The following is a 19,926-nucleotide window of genomic DNA, read 5'->3' on the forward strand; positions in this document are numbered from 1 at the left end:
AATCTTCTAGGACTAACTTCATCGGAGGAGAAAGGCACCTTCCAACAACTCCAGAACAAGCAGTGACTGCACACAACATCTCAAAGGTTCTGTCCTCATAGTGGGGTTGCCAGGTGCCACTTTAGTGTGTGACTTCACTAGTCTAACCTGAAAAGTGTTGCCCTATTCTGCTAGTGTACCACCAAGAAACTACAGGAGAGAGAACTGCAGGAGCATAGGAGTAGAGAATTACTCATTATTTCTTTTTAACTCATTTCGAGAATAAAAAATAAAAGTGAAGACTTAACTAAAAATTATATTTCTTGTCGTGTTCTAGATCCTCCAACAGTATCGACCACCTCCACAGCAAACGAGACTCTGCCTACTCGTCCTTCTCCACTAGCTCCAGTATCCCAGAGTACCTTGCCTCCGCCCCCTCCTCCAGCCCCGAGCGCTGCTATTCGCTGGAGACCGTCCCTCAGAGAGTAGGAGGAAGTGGGGAGATGCAGCAGGCCGACATACGTTACATCCGGACTATTTACGACACTCAGCAGGGACTTTCTCAAGAGCACGAGTTGAGCTCCACTTCCGCCGCGTTGCTACGCAACAATGACTCCAGAAGTGCAAGGGGAGGGCAAAGCCGAGATGTGCAAGGTAAAATTCTTGTTTCAGGAATCTGTTCATATCATTTTGAAGTGGTGAAATCATGGTTTTTGTTTGCACTATTGATTCCAGGTTCAGGGGGTGGAGTTTGTTACCGTGGCAGCAGCAGCAGTAGTAGTAGCATCAGCGGCGGTGGTGTACCAGCTTCAAACAGACACAGTGTGGGTCCAATATGGGGCCCAGCAACCAGCCGCAGCTCTTATGAGAGCCTGAAGGGTGCTCCGGCTCCACCAAGGCGCAGCGACAGCTATGCAGCCATCAGGAACCATGAGAGACCAAACTCCTGGTCTAGTCTGGAGCATGCCCGGTCACTACGGTATGTTTATAAAGTCACAGTGAATAGTGCAATCCATGGTGCCATAATGATAATGGTGATTATGATATGATACAATCAAGAACACACACATTTTGTTCTTCTTGTGTTCATCAAAGGTGTGACGACAGGTATTGTTATTAGTCTTATCTTAATTCAATGGTCAAATGCTAGCAAATATTACTAGATACTTCTTGTATGTACAAGATTAATTTAAAAAAACCTGGTGTAAACTAAATGGCGCAACAGGGTTTCCCGACAATACTTCACCGTATGCTACCTACACTATAATTCAATACACTACAACGTAATCATGTTACATTATATCTTACTGTGTACTGTAAGATATAATGTAACATGATACGTTTTCATTTGGTATAATACTGTTAATATGGCATGGACAGTACAGCACAGTACAATATATTGTGACCCAAAATAGTAAGGTACAATATGATAAAGTACATTTCAGATGTTGTGAAATATCCTTATCAATGTGATTTAATTGCATCTTATCTAATCCAATGTGTTTTACCCAGGTCTTTGCAGAAAGGTTCCTGGCATCACTCCAGTGGACCTTTGGCTTCAGGCTCAGGTACATTTACATCTATCTCAATAGTTTTACTCATTTTAAGAACAAAACAAGATCCACATATACCATTTAATTCTGATTTACCTATAATATATGTAGAAAGTGACTCAAGGTATCAATCAGTAGATGAAAGACAAAACGAATACAAAGAAATTAACTTAGAGAAGTGTAACATATAGAAAACAACTAATAGAATCTAGTCTGAACATGGTAACTATTATGCTATCATCATCCTCTGCATTACTCTTACTAACATATTTCTATGGTTCCAGCAAAAGGCTCATACAGCAACGAGGGGCAGCTTCACACAGTGATAGAGAAGAGTCCGGAGAGCAGCCCTACAATAAAGCCCCGACAGGGCGGAGGCTTTCCACAGCCTCCTTCGCCACCTGGTTCCTCCTCCGGCCTAGCAGACCCCACTCCCCAGTCCGGTCGCCTCATTCTGCCCACAGGTGTGTACCCTGTCCCCCAACCTGAGCCCCACTATGCACAGATGCCCAGCTCCAGCCCTGTGCCATCTTCCTCTGGAGTCTACCCTGCTCTGGCCAAGGAGAGCAGCCGACAGCACGGGCTGCACAGCGTCGGAGGATGGGATGAGGAAGCCACAGAGGGGTTGAGGGATGGAAGGATGTCAACTACAGAAAATGGATACCAAAACACTTCTTCTTCATCATACCACCACTCATCGTCTTCAACACCTGCCTCTGCACAGCTCAGGAATCAAGCACATGAGACAGACAGGTGATGGTTTGATTAGCACAGTTCCATCTATTATACCCATATTTCAACTTCAGTTTAAGTGTCGCCATCTGATATTTCAGCTATAGTTAGTTGAGTTAGGTGAGAGAAAAGCAGTATATTGCACCCCAAAGTTTTGTTGGTTACTACATTTTCCACTAATGAACTAATATCATTATGAAAAACTTGTCCATAAAAACTTTAGCTCTATTTAGCTACATGATGACATTGGATAAATTGCATAGCAGCTACCTCTGGGGTATCGTACAGGGTTTAACAAGAATTGGATGTAGATTGAAGCCACAGAGATGGAGCTGCACCCTGCCCAATGAAAATACAGAGCACCAACGGTCCTGGGTGGCAGATACAGCAGTAGTAGCTCACTGCCTGAAACCACCTGTAGACCATTTGTAAGGTAGATTAAATGGAATTTGGGTGGACTTCTAGGGGTGTGACGAGATCTCGCGAAAACGCGACGATATTTCTCGTCGAAGCGCACCAACAAAAAATAAATAAAGAAAAAAAAAGACGATCGGTTTTCTATCGCTCATTCGCTCGTTATGTCTTCTTTTTATAATGTCACGTGTGGATCATTAACCTTGTTGCAGCTTCTACCTGCTGAGAAGATCTCAGTCAGAAGTATGAGATGAGGAGAGGAGCAGCAGTAAATTGACCTCAGGTTTCTACACTGAGAGCCTGAGGTAGGAGGAGCGGAGCAATCTAGCGCAGCTGTGGAAGCCTAATGATGCAAAAAGTAAAATGAGTCACACTAACAAATTATAACACAATTTATATTTTGTTCTACTTGTGTATTTATGTGATACAGGATTTGTGCAATTTACTTTTATTTCTGTTTTTTATTAGCCATATGTTATAATTTGTGATCATTGGATTCTCTATTTAATTTATATTTATATATTAGAATTGTTTCTCTTTATAATTTACCTTTAAGTATTTATGATTGTATCTAACTTTTGTTTTTATAGTTGTTATTTCCATAAATACCAAAATTATCCATCTATAAAATATCTATATGGGGAAACATTTTACAGTGCTGCATATGATAATTATATATTTAGAAAATAGAACTAAAGTGATTCATTACAAGATGATTAGTTAAAACCTTTCAATTCAATTTCCATTTTGTGAATTTCAAATAAAAGAACAGTCATGTATTTCCTCATTGAAGTTTTCTTAAAAATATATTTAAAATCTCGTCTTGTCTCGATCTTGTGAACCCAATATCATGTCTCGTCTCGTGAGCTGAGCTGAGTGTATCGTCACACCCCTATGGACTTCCATAAAATAGACGTAGGAAAATCTTAAATGACTAATTAATAGGAATAAGGACCCCAAAGCTTTAGTTTTGGCACCAACCAGAACACTAACTCCAACGGCATAAAACAAGCAAGGACCTACTTCTGATACGAGGAAAATCCAGTGATTTAAATAAAAATAACACAGCAACAAATGTATAATTATATACAAATTATACAATTTTAATTTCGTTACATTAACTAATAACTTTGAACTCTACAGACCCCACCTGAAACCTGCTGTAGGATCAGAGGGCCAGGCAGGCACCCAAAGGCCTCAAAGCCACCAAGGGCCTTACAATCAGAGGCCCCATATTCATTCTAATCAGGGACTCCACAGCCAAATGTCCCATGAACAGAACCAAGATTTACACAGTCATCAAATCCAGTCGACCTCTGGCCACAGGCGTACATCCTCACAAGAGTGGAGGGACCCCTACACACTTGACCAGTCTAGGAGAGACAAAAACAGGTATGGAAGGGTGACTATTGTATAGTGAATAGTGAATTTTACATATTGGCATAATTTTTGGTGGTGGTAATGATGTCCTCTGCTTCTCCATCTTATCCTTCTCCTCTCATATGTTTTCTCCCTACCCTTCTTCAGATCAATGGATCAACCCATCATTCATAGAGAGTCAGGGGCATCCTCCAGGGTCGCCCAGGGACAGGTCCCATCTACCCATTTACCTGTTCACCCCCAGGCTCAGGATCAGATGACCCCTGCCTCCCAGCCCCGTCACCACAGCGACTCAGCAGTTCTACAGCACCACCAATGGGAGCAGAGAGAGCAGGACAGAGACAGAGAACACCCACTGACCCGCCTGGAGAACGCCCTCGCCGAGGTCCAACGATGTGCCAGCCCTGAAAGTGTTGCCTCTGCTAGTAGTCATGGTAACAGTAATGTCAGCGAAGGCAACCAGGGACCTTCCCGCTGCCTCTCGGTCCTGGAGAAGGTCAGTCGGTTTGAGCGTCGTGAACGTGGCGGAAAGCCGCACAGTCACAACACCGGCCATGGACACAACAAGGCTGCTCATCATCGGGTAATTGAAACACACATTTGACAGATAACAGACAGATACCTCCTAAGTCTGAAAATATTGCCCATTGTTGGCTGTGAGGCTGCTTTAATGCTATATGTATTTTAATACCGGTAATTTAGAATCAGATGACTGAGAAAGGCCGCAATGCCGCCTGTGGAGCAGAGGACCTCAGAAACATGCTGGAGAGAAGTACCAACGGCCCCAAAGCCCACAGAACTCTGAGCTACAGAGGAGGCAGCAACGACTACATGAAATACAGGTGAATGAATGGTTTCGCACTGCACCATATATAATCTATATTAACCCAATAACAGTCTTTATCCCAATAACTGCACTTATCACAAATCCTGCTTATGGATACATTTCATTTGTATCCACCAATTACCCAGCAACAAAAATAAAATATATTGGAACATTTGATTAGGTGTTCTTTGTGAAGACCTTTCAGATAAGTTCTCATCAAAGCAGCTCACATTTACTGCACTTTACTCCCTGACAAACAGCAGTTACATTTCTGTATTGTGTTCAGGACCCCAGCGGATCCCAGCTCAGCCCTCCAGAGAAGCCGCAGCACTTACCAGCTGGATGAATCCAGGGAAGGAGACAGGAGTAAGGAATTCCCCTGGAGACAGGATATCCAGGAGATGCTGGGCTCCATGCAGGACACCTCCTTAAACAGGTCAGGGTACTTTAACAGGTCATGGTCTTTTAGCAGGTTAGAATCCTTCAACAGGTCAGGGTCCTTCAACAAGTCAGTGTCCTTCAGCAGGTCAACGTTGGATCAGGTCGGAGTCCTGAGTCTCTTCCAGCCATTCTAAAACTTGTCTCTAATCAGATCTTACAGGGACTCCGTGAAAGACGCCCAATCTAAGGTCCTGCGGTCCACCTCCTTCAGACGAAAAGATCTCAACTCCTCAACTAGCCCTCCTCCTTCTGCAGCTCCTCCTCCTGTCCCCTATTCTGGCAGCCATCAACCTCCGCCCGTCCCCGCCAAGTACCACTCCTTGGAGAAGAGAGGTCCAAAAACCAAGCCGAAACCACAGGGCGTTGTTATCCCACCACAGTCTCCAACACTAGCCACCTCCCCTCATACCCCAAAAGAGCGGCATGTAGTTGGCCCGGAGAATCGAGGTTCAAGCCCCCCGGCCCTCCCCAACATCCCACCAGTTGGACCTCCTGCTGTATTGCGTATTTGTGGCCGCAAGCGTCTGACTGCGGACCAGAAGAAACGCTCATACTCAGAGCCAGAGAACATGAATGAGGTTGGAGTTTCGGATGCTGAGACTACTGCCCTCTTCAGGCGTGGTGGAGGTAAATAAAAAAGTCTACAAAAAGTCCCTAAGCCCCTCTCCCCCACCGCACTGACCGAGTGACACAAAATTTCTGAATATTTAAGTCGGTATTGTGAATGTCACAATGATACAGTGATAAAATGTACTGGGGGTATATTGTACTTATTGAGTATCCACATTCACACACACACAATGCAGTCAAGTTTATCTTCACATGTCAAAAGTAATAAATATATAATACTACAGACACCATTAAAACAATGAAAAACAGTGGGAAATGGCCAGCCAACCTAAAAGACAGCTCATTGATAATATGGAATACATTTTTAATGCTAATAGGCATAGAGATCCATTTATTGCATTGTTAGTTCTAGCTGGAACCGAACATGCACCTGCTAAAGTGTATTGCATGAAAGCAGTTCTGTTTGTTTGTCCAAAAATAACTTAAGTTAGCTCCAGCTAGCTTGCTGTTGATGTCAAGTAGAATTTGCCTTTAAGAATGAAATCCCTCTGCATTTAGCAAAGCACAAGAGTGTGTCCAGAAATACTTTGAAAGACAGATTCTTCTATGCATGCCTTGTGTAAAACTGTCATCACTAGTAAGCTAGCTTTGTTGTGCTTTTGGAAATACCAGATATACGTAACTGTCATTAAGTATCTAATATGGCACAGTAGAAACATTGTGTCCATTTGCAGCTAACTATGTGCTATGAAACTGATCTCCCTTTCTCTTAGAAACCAGTGTGGCAGACCGCCGGAAGATGTTTGAACTTGTGGCGAACCGTTTCGCGACATCGCACAACACCGCATCAAAGCCCGATTTACGACAGCTTCAACATGATGCTCTGGCGGAGTACGTGGAGAGGAAGAGAGGTGTTAAGAGAGACGAGGGAGGACCGAGGAGTGGACCGAGGCCTCGCAGTGCTTATGTACAGCCTGAAAACAACTACTATGCAGGTTGGTGGAGGGAGGGAGTAATATATAAATAGTGAGAAGAAAATCAAAGAATGCTTCAGGGTTGATGGTTTGCTGGGTGGACTGAAATTGATAAAAAAGACTTCTTCTCTTCCTGCCTCTTCCTCTCCTTCCCTCTAGGCTCCTACTGTCACTCAGACACCCTCAGCCTCTCCTCCACCTCCACCTCCAGCCTTAACCCGCTCCAGGACTCTGGCCCAGATCGGAGCTTCTCCCCTGAGGAGAGGCGTCAGTGCTCCACCCTTCCTACTGGAGGTGACCTACGGAGCCTCCAGTCCAACCTATTCTACCCAGGCAGGGTGACTTCTCCGAGACCTCCAGCGAACCCACAGCCCAGGTAACCTAAACTAGACAACATTTATGACGCACTTAATTGATGTTGGTGGTTTTTGAATACCTTCTTCAGTAAACTCACTGGTTCAATTCACACCAGAGGAAGGTTTAGGTCACTGTAAGCAAAAACATTGAAGGGAGCTCTAAACTCTAACTCTAAACTCTAAATGCAGCCAGTCACATGACACTGTTGACCAGTTAAGGATAACATGTTCTGGAGATGCTGAATGAAGTTCTCCATTCACATTACAATGCTAATATCAGTCACAACAAGGCCTTAGTGCCAGATACTTTCCTCGGGAATTGGAAGAGACCAAACCAGACTTGAAATGAGAATGAATACTTGACTTATTTTTATTGTTAACACAACTCCAATAGGATGTTTCTCTATGTCTTCTGGTGTGGAAGTAGGTAACTGTTTGTGTACACATTAGCCACAGAAACTTAATAAGGAGATGACATGTATGGGCTGTTGTGGATTTCTTCTTCCTGCAGTTGACATAATAAAAGTCAGTTCATGCAACATTATAGCTTTATTTGAATTAGGTTGAATCACAACTCTGTAAAAGTAACTGGGAACATATAACTATTATTATATTATTATTATTACGATTTCATAACTCCTCTTCCTGCTCTATCCTCCCAGTGCTCCTACTGGCTCACCAACTGAGCTCCAGGCTCACTTCTCCAGCACCCAGCACCTCCAGGATTTCACCCCTGAAGCAGAGCTCAGCAGACAGGGTCAGTGTTTGAGCAGAGAGTCAGATGTGGGCCACCAGCAACAGGCAACAGGAGTATCCAAGCAGCACAGCAACGGGGCTCTGCAGAGGGTCGGGTCAGTTCGGGGCTCAGGGAAGTCGGCTTCTGCTGAGGATCTTTTGGAGAGATCAGAGGAGAAACCTACGACTCCTTATCACTACCGCTCCCGCTCCTCCCCCTCAGTGGAGAGGCTGATCCAGGTAACACAGCACACCCACAGGAGCCTGCAGTTTAGCCAAGGAATTATAAGTGATACCGTGAAACACATTTTAGGAATAAAAAAGAATATTACAATAGATATAATACAACTGTGCTTGATTAGAGGCTGACCCATACTCGATTTTTGGGGCCGATGGCAATACCGATATTAAGGACATACAGTTTTTGCAATGATCCCTTAAATGTAGTTCAAATCAAACACTTGTGACAAAGATATGTAATGAAGGCATGATATTTTACAGTTTGACAATAAACTTTATTGTATAAAATGACATCAGTGCACGGAAACAGTACAACAACAACTACACTGGGAATTTCATAATTATAGATAACTAAAACTAACTACATAACAACCCATATAACAAAAACAGATGTACATATATATTTGAATTGAATTAAGAAAAAAGATATGAATTATATGTACATTAAATGTGGCCTGTATAACTTTAAAAATATATTGGCACATATCGAACAACATATATACGCTGATACCAATATACAGTATGTGTGATAATATCGGCTGAACGACATATCGGTCGGTCTCTATACTTGATATACAAATGTTTGCAGTAACTTTGGCTGTCTCTCAATGTACTTGCAAAGAGGTGTGAAACAAGGTTATCCCTTACCTCCCTGCCCATTCATTTTAATAAGTTGCTCACTTGTCCTTAGAAGAAGTACGACACTAACAATAAATTAGAGGGATTTTCCGTCAGTAACATAAAATCAACGGTAACAGTGACTGCAGATTATAATCCTTGCCAACCAGGAAGATGAATGCACATCAGGGATTTTTGTGTCCTTAATCAGGCCTGTCAGGTATTTCTTCAGTGCCAAGATATTCAGTGGAGGCAAGAATTTCATGCAATGTCTTTTCATGTGTTGTTTTTCCCAGTAGCTAGTGAAAGGAATATCATAAAGAAACAGGAAACTGTTGACTCCAATGATTATTTTTTGGCATAGTTGAAGTAGAGTCGAAAACAACTATGTGACTCAGGAATGATAATGAGCATGATTAGTTGTCACCAGATTGTCAATCCAGTGAGTCAGAGAACATTCGAATAAAGTTGAACCTTCCTTGGACAGTCATGGTTCTGTCTGCGTTATCAGTTTTTTTTGGGAAGTAGGGGGGGTTTACAACATTTTAGCCATTTAGGGACATTTAGCCCCAAGTCACACAGGAAATATCCCGAATCCTCAAAGTTTCCTGTGAGGTGCCAGAGAGCCCGAGACGGTGGCTGGGCGCTGTCTGATGTGGCTGATAGCAAAGATAACACACACACACACACTCACGTATGCATATGACACACACACACACACACATACAAGTTCTTAAAGGAATGCAGTAAAGGATACTTTTGTCTTTTATCTCCCTCATAGATCAGAGCAGCCTGTGTCGCATAAACATCATTACAGTTGAGTCAGACAGACAGACACTCTGTCCTCTTTTACTTCAACAATAGATTTCACTGCAGGGTGGTGACAGTCCTGCATTTACACTGATGAGTTTTTAATTGAGTGGTGTAAACATCTACATAATGGACCATAGTCAAATTTTTTGCACATTTTTTGCTCAATAACTCTTTGGTTCTCCATCATTTTTTGATTGCTAACTTTTAGGAAACTAAGTTTGCATGGTTTTGAAACATGGTGCAGAAAGATTATCCAGTTTTGGAAGGATATCAGATGGATAATAGGAAGATGACAGAAAATGAAGGAAGGGAGGGAGAGATGGAAAATGAAATGCAAGAAAAATCCCTAGCCAGACACAAACAAGTTTTCAAAGGTATATTGTTGTTTTTTATGCATTTGATTGATATCATGTGATGCGAGGCCTGTGATGGAGGAACTGAGTCGTACAGCTCAGTGTGAAATTGTGCTTCCTTTAAATATAAGTTTAATACTAAGGTTGATCAGCAGCTCCCACACAGACGTGTTAATGTTCGTGGTAGAGCTCAAACTCAGGTCACTGGAGACACAACAGACTACAGGCTGGTTTGTGTTGTGTATTTTCAGTGTGTGATAAGATCTGTGGTCAGACATGTGACGGTTGATATCTCAGTCTGGATTTTTTTTTCTTTAATAGGTGAGAGATGAAGAAACAGGGATACTGAGTATTTATTGATAGTTGAGTTAAAGTAGCTGTATGTAACGAATATATTCCAAGTAATCATAAAATGGCCCTAAATGTCACCAGACATTAAGGAATCATGTTCATTTCAAACACTGATATCACTGACAGTAGTAGTCCAGCCAGAATATTCACATTTGAAAAGCTCAGTTGCAGCCCTCAAGTAATGTTTATGTTGTCATTCTGTGTTTTGGCCTGATGCACCACCCACCACCTAGCTACCAATCACCAAGTCAGTACTGATGCTCCACCCACCACCTATCTACCAATCACCAAGTCAGTAGCGTTTCAGCATCCAGGTTGCCAGTTGCCACTGAGCTGCAGCTAGGAACATTGCAGATAATGTCTGATGTTACAAAACCAAAAAAGCCTTGTTATGACTCAAATTGAGAAGCAAAACAAGGGGATGTATAGGAGATGCCTTTGAAACAGGTTGGGATGTCTGACTGTGGGTCACTTCGCATTGTGTATGTTGCACTTGTCTCACGTGCGTGCAGGATCAAGTCCAACAACTGGCAACCCGCGTGAAGTAGACTCTGGCAGGGAGGGGAGTAACAGCTCTCTCCAGTGTTTTGAACGTGGGCCACAGTACCATTTCTAAACGCTTGGTGTCAGAGTTACATACTTCAACTTTAAGTTGGTTTTCATTTTAAATGTCCAAAATCCCAAATGTACCTCTTTACAAAAGGCTTTAAAATCTGTATAATATACAAAACAATACCCATTATCTTAAGATAGCCTAGATTCAGATAAGGATAAGCTCACTGTACTCAGAATAATTTCACTGCAGTTTTGCTTTTATAAGGTTTATAAACATCCAAACATAATATGTGCGTTACATCTTCCTGTAGCTGCTACTGCAAAGATCTTAACTACAACAAACAGATATGTAATCAGTCTGAAATCTGTAATTTCTCAGGAAGTAGGAAAATGGAGACAGTGTTGGTTAATTGGTACACTTTTATTTAATTCATTCCATTTTATTGCAGGCTAACACTGAGTTTTTTAGTTAGTGCACAGCAGGACAGTCTCAGATAGCATTCAAATCAATGCAGCAGATTACTGTGTTTTTTATTCCATTCATTCTTCATTCTTCAAACCTTATAGTGCCTACCTAACCCACAATGAAGCACATTTCACATTATTTTAAATAACTGTCTTAGGACATTATGAAGAATTTATTGCACAATAAAATGAAATGTTACCATGATACCACTTATAGTATTGTACCTTTAAAGGGACAATTCACATATTTTACACACTAAGTTCAGTTTACTTGACATGAGGAGTACAATTAAGCCCATGAAAAAGATTTGTAATGTCACTGATGGAGCTCTTAAGTTAGGGTTAGGGTAATAACAATTTTATAAAAGTTTGAGAATAACTCAGATCATGTCACAATGATGTAATCGGGGTTATCAATCGATCAAACCTTATTTATATTATATTTATACCTTATATAAATGTTTCAAAAATTAAAATAAAATAAATAATGAAATAGATAAAATAATTAAATAAATAAGTAAAATAAGAGAGAATAAGAGAAAAGATTTAATGAAAGAGTAAAAAAAACCTCAGTTAAAGGGACAAGACAAGAGAAACCTAAAATCGATAAGATAAAACTTGTAGTGATATATAATAAAATAGCATATAATAAAGTAGACAAAATAAACATACACATTTTAAAACATCAAAACAAATACAATAAAATATAAATAAAAAGACAGTAAAAAACCTGTGTTAAGAATTGAGAGCGCAAAGTTAACAGATGCTTTACCTTTGTGTGTTTCAGGACTTCCCCTCAGGTGACATCAGGATGTTTGGTGTCTTCATCTCTGAACCTGGACGCCACTCTGTAGCTGGGGACAGGTATGTCTCACCTCCACTCAAAGGTTTTACCACATGGGTCCTTATCTGTCTGCTCATTAATCTCATGTATCATCATGTCTCTCAAACGCATGAATTAGCATGAATGTCCAAAGCCACCCATGAAAAACTAATATAAGGACAAAAACCTAAATAAGGATATCAAATGATTCACTAATATTGGTTCAGGGGAGAGTTCAGCTGCATATGATTTTTTCTCACAGATGTTTTCTGGCTGACGGTTCCTTTCGTGTCGTTCTGTTTACAAAATGAAACACGACTCATTTTAAACCAGTTTGAGCAAAACGTCACACTGCAGGACTGGAGGATAATGGGAATTTAGCACTGTGCCAACATTTTAGCTCTCTTCCATAATAGGCTGTTAAAAGTTAGCCTGTGTGTGTGTGTGTGTGTGTGTGTGTGTGTGTGTGTGTGTGTGTGTGTGTGTGTGTGTGTGTGTGTGTGTGTGTGTGTGTGTGTGTGTGTGTGTGTGTGTGTGTGCGCGCTCCAGGCCATTTCTTATTATTAAAACCAACTCCAGCCTTATGAGTCCGTATGCCCTGCTGCTGGCACCACAGAGAGACAGACAATTAGAGAGAGAGAGAGAGACAGAAGGAAGATGAGAAGCTGAAAAAGAAGGTGAAACAGAAGAGAAAAGAAGAGGAAGGATGAAGTTTCGGGGGGGATTGTAGGTAGTGGGGAGGGGTTGGAAGGAAGGGAAAGGGGGAACAGGTAAAAAGATGAGATGTGTGAGGGAAGGCGTGGAAGAGTGAAATGAGAAAGGGAAGAGAGTGCAGAGTGGAAGGATAGAAGGCATTGAAGTAGAGGGCAAGAGAGAGACGGGATAAAAGGAAACCTTTAAAGGAAAGAGGTAAAGCGAGAGAAGGGAGGAGGTAAAAATATGGACAATAGAAAGGAGGGACAGATGTGATGTAAATATTGTGGTGAAGGAGTAATGAGGGAGGAGATAAAAGAAAGGGAGAAGATGGAGAGGATGTGACAGAGACAGTGGAAAGAAAGAGAAGTGGTAAAAGGGAAAATAGGTGATGAGAAGAGTCAGGGAGGAGGAAGGTGAGATGAGGTGAAAGGAGAGAGAGGGTGAAGGATGGAGTTGACAGAAAGGAGTAGAATGAAGGAAACAAGCATGAAAATCCTGTTTTTCTCTCTTCTTCCAGTCATTTCACAATTTAAAACCTCAGTGTTGAGTTTCACAGCTTCACTTTAGTTTTCACAGATTTACTTCTTTATTTTTGTTTTTCTAAAGGTCTTAAATTAAATTCCAGGCATCTTTTTTAAAGCAGGAGTTTCTGAAAGCTCCTGGAGAGGAAGAAGGAAGGGAGTATCCCTTGGTATGAAAGGAGGAGAAAGAGGGAAGAGGAGACCTGGCAGTTAAAGATGAGGTTTAAGTGAGTTGAGGTTCAGATAGAAGGAGGGAAGGGGTTAAGAGGAATGAAAGAGTTCAGAAGAGGTTAAAGGGAGGAGGAAAGAAAAAAGAAGATTACAAGAGAAGAGGAGTGAAGGAGAGGAGGGAGGTACTGAGGAATTTAAGTAAGCAGAAAAAACTCCCTGGCACTGATACAGAAAAATAAACAAAATACCAACTTTAGTCCACAGGGACTTATTAAGTTAAAACTCTTAAATATGTTTGCTCTCAAAATGAGAAGGTCAGAGGTCACTGCAGGAATTCTGTATGTGTGTGTTTGTCTGGATATGTCTGGTGTCTGAATATAACCGGGAGCATGAACGCACCACTGTTTGTTACTGAACCTTTAAATATCAGGCCATAAGATAAGAAATGTAGATGATTAATTGATGATTGTTGTGGGAAACTGGAGAGTAGAAATAAGTAAATGCCAACTGTAATATTCATATCAGAAGGTATGTACACTGTTTTTAACATGTGCGCTACAAATGACATGTACATTATATTTCCCCAGAGAGTCTAGCCAAAATATGAACAAACATACAGAGGATTGAGTTATTCTTAGAGCCTTACCAGCTGTGGAGAAAAAATGTAAAGTTTGTCTTGAGGATGGCTCTGGAAACATAAAGGTTCCGTCCTCTGGGAAGTAGGAATGGGATCAGGACATTTCCTGAACATATTAGATTATGAGATATCTTGCTGTGAGATTAAGTGTTGTACAGATCCACACAGCTGTTGCACCTGTGGAATAAAACCATTTTTATGTGGCCATTGCCAAATAACATTACATGCCTATCAAGCCAGTTGGACCAGCAACTGTAGTTTAGCCTGAGCAGATACAATGTAGCTATAAGGCCAGGTCAACACACCAAGTATCTGCTCTTTGCTTGTGTGATGATAGGATTGAAATGTACTTTAAATGTGCACAAAGCCAGAGAACGATGTGAAGTTTTCTGATATAAGTGGTAAGCTTCCCTGAGTGGACCACGACACTCAGATGAAACAGCCTATCAAGCTAGTGAGGCCAGCCACAGCCATTTAGCTTATATAGCTAGTTTAGATATAGGGCCAGGTTAAGCCCAATAGTATCTGCTCTTTGCTTGGGTGAGAGTTGGATTGAAAGGCAGGTTAACTGTGAGTTGGCTCAAGGCTTGAAAATGACTTTACCTGTCATAAGGCCCAGTATATTTATGACAATACAGCCTGATACCTACTGCAAGGCTAAATGATGGATCAAAACATAATTTACCATGAAGACTGTACTTCTATAAGAATGTTCACCCAACTGTTGGTACATTTGACTGTGTACTGATAACTGTGCAAGCATCTGTTAACATATTTCTTCCCTTACTTTAATTTCTTATCTATCTGTCTCTCAGACCAACAGACCTCCAGGTATCAGGGGGCCTTGTCTCTTCTCAATCATTGATGAACAGTCCGAACACCGCCCGAACTGAAGGACCTTCTCAAAGTGAGCAAAATAAAACAAAATGTTCGCTGTTAAACTTGTGACCTCCTCTCAACTTCAACCAAAGAATAATTCCCCCATTCCTGGCTTTTTCATTCGATTAATCATCAATCAATCAATCAATCAATCAAAGATTTAACTAGATAAAAGCCAAGTTGCCAATGTATTTGCTTACACGAATTTGCTGCTAAGAGAAACACCTAAACAAGCTAAAAGCTGCTAGCAGTGTGGACCATTGAGATTAAGTAGTTTTCTGCCTTTTGTGAATGTTAAGTGTGTAGATCAACATGGTTTGAAAAATCCAGCAATGTCTTCAAGAACATTTTAGATCTCTATTGTATAGTAAGTCTACCTTAGTTAGCATTAATATTGTGACACGTGTTGAGATATAAGTCATGTTCAAAGTATCAGTTTCCGTGTTCTTCATCAATCAGTCTTCCCTTTTCCTCTCTTCCCAGCAGCTAGTGCACTTGTGTGTATTAGGCAATTGACAAAAGTTCTGGAAAAAGTTTTCCTGGGTTCAGGTCAAACTGTCATTATCTGTGATTGATCTCTGGTCATTTGGTCTAGTTTGAGATTTTGGACCTATTGATTAGTTCTTTCGTTCTTGAATCATGGGTCCATGGTTTTCTTCTTGCACTTTTACTCCTCTTTGAATTCTCTCTCTGATCCTTCCTTGTGTTCTGATCCTAGACCCAGCTTCCTCCCACACTCCTGTCACTCGTAGAGAGCGGCAGAGGAACAGTGAGCGGCAGCGAGCCAACAGCACCTCCACTCTGGCAGCATCTGTTGGCCTGCCCTGCCCTTTCTCCCCATCTGGGACTCCAGGCGGAAGTGGAACTGAGTGGCATGCTAGCGAGAGGCTAAGCCAGGCCAACCTAGATGCCATCACCTTCCCAGGCCTCCCACAAACCAGCAAAGATGGTGACAGTGATAGAAACAGTGAAACCATGGTGACAGGCAAAGAGACAAGACAATGTCTGAGTGACTCCAGCATATTAGAAGACACTACAAAGGACATGCATAGAAGGAGAGCCCTCAGTTTTGAGAATAAAGAAACTGACTCAGAAAACACCAAACAAGTTTCATCAGTGACTCCAACACCCATGACCCATTTCCAGCTTGCAACCCCACCAAACAGGAAGAACAATGAGAGCACCATGTCATCTCAATCCTCCAGTGTGTCCGTCCACCCGCGCCTGCCCTCACTACGAATCTCAGAGTCCAGCCTCTTCAGCTCCATGGACCAGCAGCAACCAGTTGAAACCTCCAGAGGACTATTACAGGAGTATGATGAGGTCTTTCTCCAAAATCCTCCCCCTCCGTCACCTCCTCCGCCAATCAAAGAGACAAACATCACAGAGGACTTCCCTCCTCCTCCTTCTCCTGTTGAGTTGGACCAGAGTGCCCAAGAGCAGACCATGGAAAGGTTTGTTTTCCAATATTTTTATATACCCACTTTAATTCAAACTCATTCATTTGTTATGGACCTTTTTTATTTCTCTATGGCTTCTTCTTTCTTCTTTTTTGTTGGTTCTGTCTCAAGTTCTAGTTCACAGTTCTTAACAGTTCCATCATTCCCACCATGAAATTATCTCTCCATACCCCTCCAATGTCCCTTTCCTCCTCTGTTTTTCCCCTATATGTGTCCAGCCTCCATTCTTCACTGAAGCCACAGCCTTTCACCATCACATCCGTCTCCACATCCAGTTTTTCTGGCTCGGACACCCAGGAGTCCGAAGACACCCTGGGTCTTGGTTACCAGCCCCTGCCTAAGAGGGAAAAGACATCTGAGGAGCTGCGAGTGGAGGCACTGGCACAGCAGCTGGTGAGTACCTGGAATTTGCATTTACCCGAAATAAATGTCACTGTACCTAGTTCCAACTTTACCTGTGTCCACATAGTTTTGACTTATGACTTTGGTCACTGTACCTAATTCTGATTTTGCCATTGTACTTAGTTTTGACTCTATCTTTGCCATATCTACTTCTGATGCTTCCTTTGCTATCGTCTCCACTGTACTTCTGAAGCTACAATACATTTGTCATTGTACGTAGTTCAGACTCTATCTTTGTTGTTGTACCTACTATCTTTGTCATCATATCTACATCTGGGGCTACTTTTCTCATTGTATACGTAGGGTAAGAACCCTACCTTTGTCATCGTACATTGTTCTAGTTCTACCTAGGTGGTGATACCTACAAAGTACTGACTCTACCTTTGTCATATATCTACTTCTGACTCTCCCTTTGTCGTATTATGTACCTCTAACTGCTTTTGCTGGACAAAGTTCTGACTGTATCTTTGTCATCATACCTACTTCTGAAGCCAACTTTGTCTGTATCTACTTCTGACCCTACCTTTGTCATTGTGCGTAGTTTTGACACTACCTAGGTTCTGATACTACCTTCATTGTATGCACTTCTGATGCACCCTTTGTCGTCTTATCTTCCTCTGATTTTACTTTGATTTGAACGTAGTTCTGCCTTTATCATTGTCTTATCTACTTCTGATATTTCCCCTATCGTCTTATTGCATCTATGTCTGACTGCTTTTTTGGAACCTTATTCTGTCTACTCCCTATTTCTCACTAGTACCTCTGTAACCTACTATAGGTCTAACTGTGATATTGTCATCTTAATTTTTTCTACCTTAGTCAGTATACTTAGTTCCAACTATGCGTTTGTGGTCATACATTGTCGTGAACCTTTCTTTTTTTTTTTTAATTGCATCTAGGTATCGCAGGACAGCTCTCTGGCACCCCTTCTGGACACATGGGGGGGGAAGTCTACCATAGAGCTTGTGGAGGAGATCTTTCCAAACAGTAGATTGGGTGGTAAATTGCCATGGCAACGCAGTAGCAGCAGTCGATTGGAAGACAGGTAAATCTGGTATTTTATGTTTTGAATATTCTAAAACAATTTCAGAAATATTTTAAATGCTCTAGCTAATGGAATTGGCAGAATTGATATAATAGTTTGGGGTTGTAAAGAAAGGTAATCCTATACAATTAAATACTGTCTGTAAATACTGAAGAGCAATAGACTTTCTGAGGTTTTCGTAGGTCCATTTACTCACTTGGTGTACTTTCTTCTGGTGGATAAGTGGCCAAATGTAGATAGTATTCTATTATCTCATCATATTTCCAGCAGAAGAAGAAAATATTCCAATTCCAATTAAAAATATCAACAGTATATGTCTGATTTTGTTATCAGTCTCTTAGAATCAAAGTGTGAGGGTTTCAATACTGAGACCCTGTTTTGAATTTAATGTTCAGCATTCATTTAGGAAGAAGTTCAGAGTGACATGACCCAGACGTAGGTTTTTGACTGCACTGAAATTCAGAGCCATGATGTAGTTAAACACTGATGGATCAGAGTTACATATGGTTTGAAGTGCTTTATGTAATGCAAGAATAAAGGCATTCATGGTGAGTGTGTTTATTTAGCCACAAGACCAAAACTGAAGAATGTAAGTTTTATGCAACTGAAGGATAAGAGGACTGTTGGGGGGATTTCCTGTAAACCAACATTTGTCATCCTTGTTGTGTTTGCTGACAGCTTCCTCCTCTTATCAGCTGCTGACATAGAGAATAAACATCACGTAGTATTAAAACCTCTGCTGTCTCTGAATGTGGTGGCCTTTAAAGTCAGTGACATTATAAGCGTGTTTTGGTTTGTTGGTGTACATGATGTTCAAGGAAGGAATGTGTCCTCCTTTGAAGAAGAAGAGGAGAAAAAACAACTGTCCGCTAATGATTTCAAACTATCATTTATCAGTCATGCATGGTCAATCAAAAATCACATGAGGGTTGGGATTTCGATTTGACCTTTGACCTTGCTGAAGTTTGTTCTGCAGCTATGCCCTTTGTAATGTTCTGTTCATGTGCAAGTTAGTTCTGGAGTTGATGCAAATGTCTTCTCTTGTTATTGTTGCTGTTCTTCAAAATGAATGTATATTTTTTAGTCCATAGGCTAAAGGCAGACATAAAGGTGATGACGCTAGATATAATTAGCTTTGTGTCTTTGATGCCAACTTTCTTTATGTTCAACCTTGGATGCAGCTAACTAGTTGTGTATGATGATGTCATCCCCATTTTTATTCTCACCTACAAAGCTCTGATTGTTTGATAACATTGTCAATGAGCACAACACCACACCTTTTTCAACCGCTGAAGGTCTGAAACCAGGCTACAGCAATGATGTAACATGAAACTGAAAATATGATTTCTATTGTCAATCATGACAGGAGAGACCAGACAAACCTGATCAATGTTTCTCAATAGCAAAGTGTGGAAAGAAACAGTCAGTGTTTCATTAAACTTCACTAGACAGATGGATAATGTTAGAACTGTGAATTCATTTAACAAAAAAAGCAGGAAAGATTTTTGCTGTCTGAAACTTGAAGTCTTAGTTCAGAGGTCAGATTTGGCTCATTCCCTGTTGCCTTGGCAGATAAATGTTTAGTCTGAATCCTCATATGAGAGCAGCCTGAACAGCTGAACAATACAGACACCTAGTGGCCATATTTTGTATAACAGATAGGACTTCAATATATTGAATGATAACTTTCACAAAATAATGTTCACATTTTTCCAAATATATGTCAAAACAATACTCTCAAAACAATGCTGTATATATATATATATACTCTATTGAAAGAGTTATTGGTCATGTGACTTGGAAAAATATGAATCTAGCCTTTAAAGAAAAACATTCTTACATACAAAGCTTATTTTCTCATGAAAGTTTGAATGTTTTAGAGGCTTTACTTGACATTCTGGAGAAAACATCAACATGACACAGGATAAAACAGCTGT

The 19,926-nt window shown here is 41.1% G+C and overlaps 1 protein-coding gene across 1 annotated transcript in view; it reads left to right on the forward strand.

Annotated features, from left to right (window-relative positions):
• shroom3 (shroom family member 3) overlaps window positions 1-19,926 on the forward strand; it is a 71,503-nt gene that overhangs the window by 46,610 nt on the left and 4,967 nt on the right. The window contains exons 6-22 of the mRNA XM_053340525.1: window positions 317-633; window positions 715-958; window positions 1,492-1,547; window positions 1,817-2,285; window positions 3,822-4,070; window positions 4,206-4,641; window positions 4,767-4,900; window positions 5,171-5,320; window positions 5,477-5,952; window positions 6,669-6,890; window positions 7,029-7,245; window positions 7,888-8,200; window positions 12,143-12,219; window positions 15,019-15,110; window positions 15,801-16,536; window positions 16,761-16,935; window positions 17,844-17,973. Of these exons, the coding sequence (XP_053196500.1) occupies window positions 317-633; window positions 715-958; window positions 1,492-1,547; window positions 1,817-2,285; window positions 3,822-4,070; window positions 4,206-4,641; window positions 4,767-4,900; window positions 5,171-5,320; window positions 5,477-5,952; window positions 6,669-6,890; window positions 7,029-7,245; window positions 7,888-8,200; window positions 12,143-12,219; window positions 15,019-15,110; window positions 15,801-16,536; window positions 16,761-16,935; window positions 17,844-17,973 (4,493 nt within the window). The remainder of the gene's footprint in view (window positions 1-316; window positions 634-714; window positions 959-1,491; window positions 1,548-1,816; window positions 2,286-3,821; window positions 4,071-4,205; window positions 4,642-4,766; window positions 4,901-5,170; window positions 5,321-5,476; window positions 5,953-6,668; window positions 6,891-7,028; window positions 7,246-7,887; window positions 8,201-12,142; window positions 12,220-15,018; window positions 15,111-15,800; window positions 16,537-16,760; window positions 16,936-17,843; window positions 17,974-19,926) is intronic.

Source organism: Scomber japonicus, chromosome 19 (assembly GCF_027409825.1).
Source record: "Scomber japonicus isolate fScoJap1 chromosome 19, fScoJap1.pri, whole genome shotgun sequence".
Taxonomy (NCBI): domain Eukaryota; kingdom Metazoa; phylum Chordata; class Actinopteri; order Scombriformes; family Scombridae; genus Scomber; species Scomber japonicus.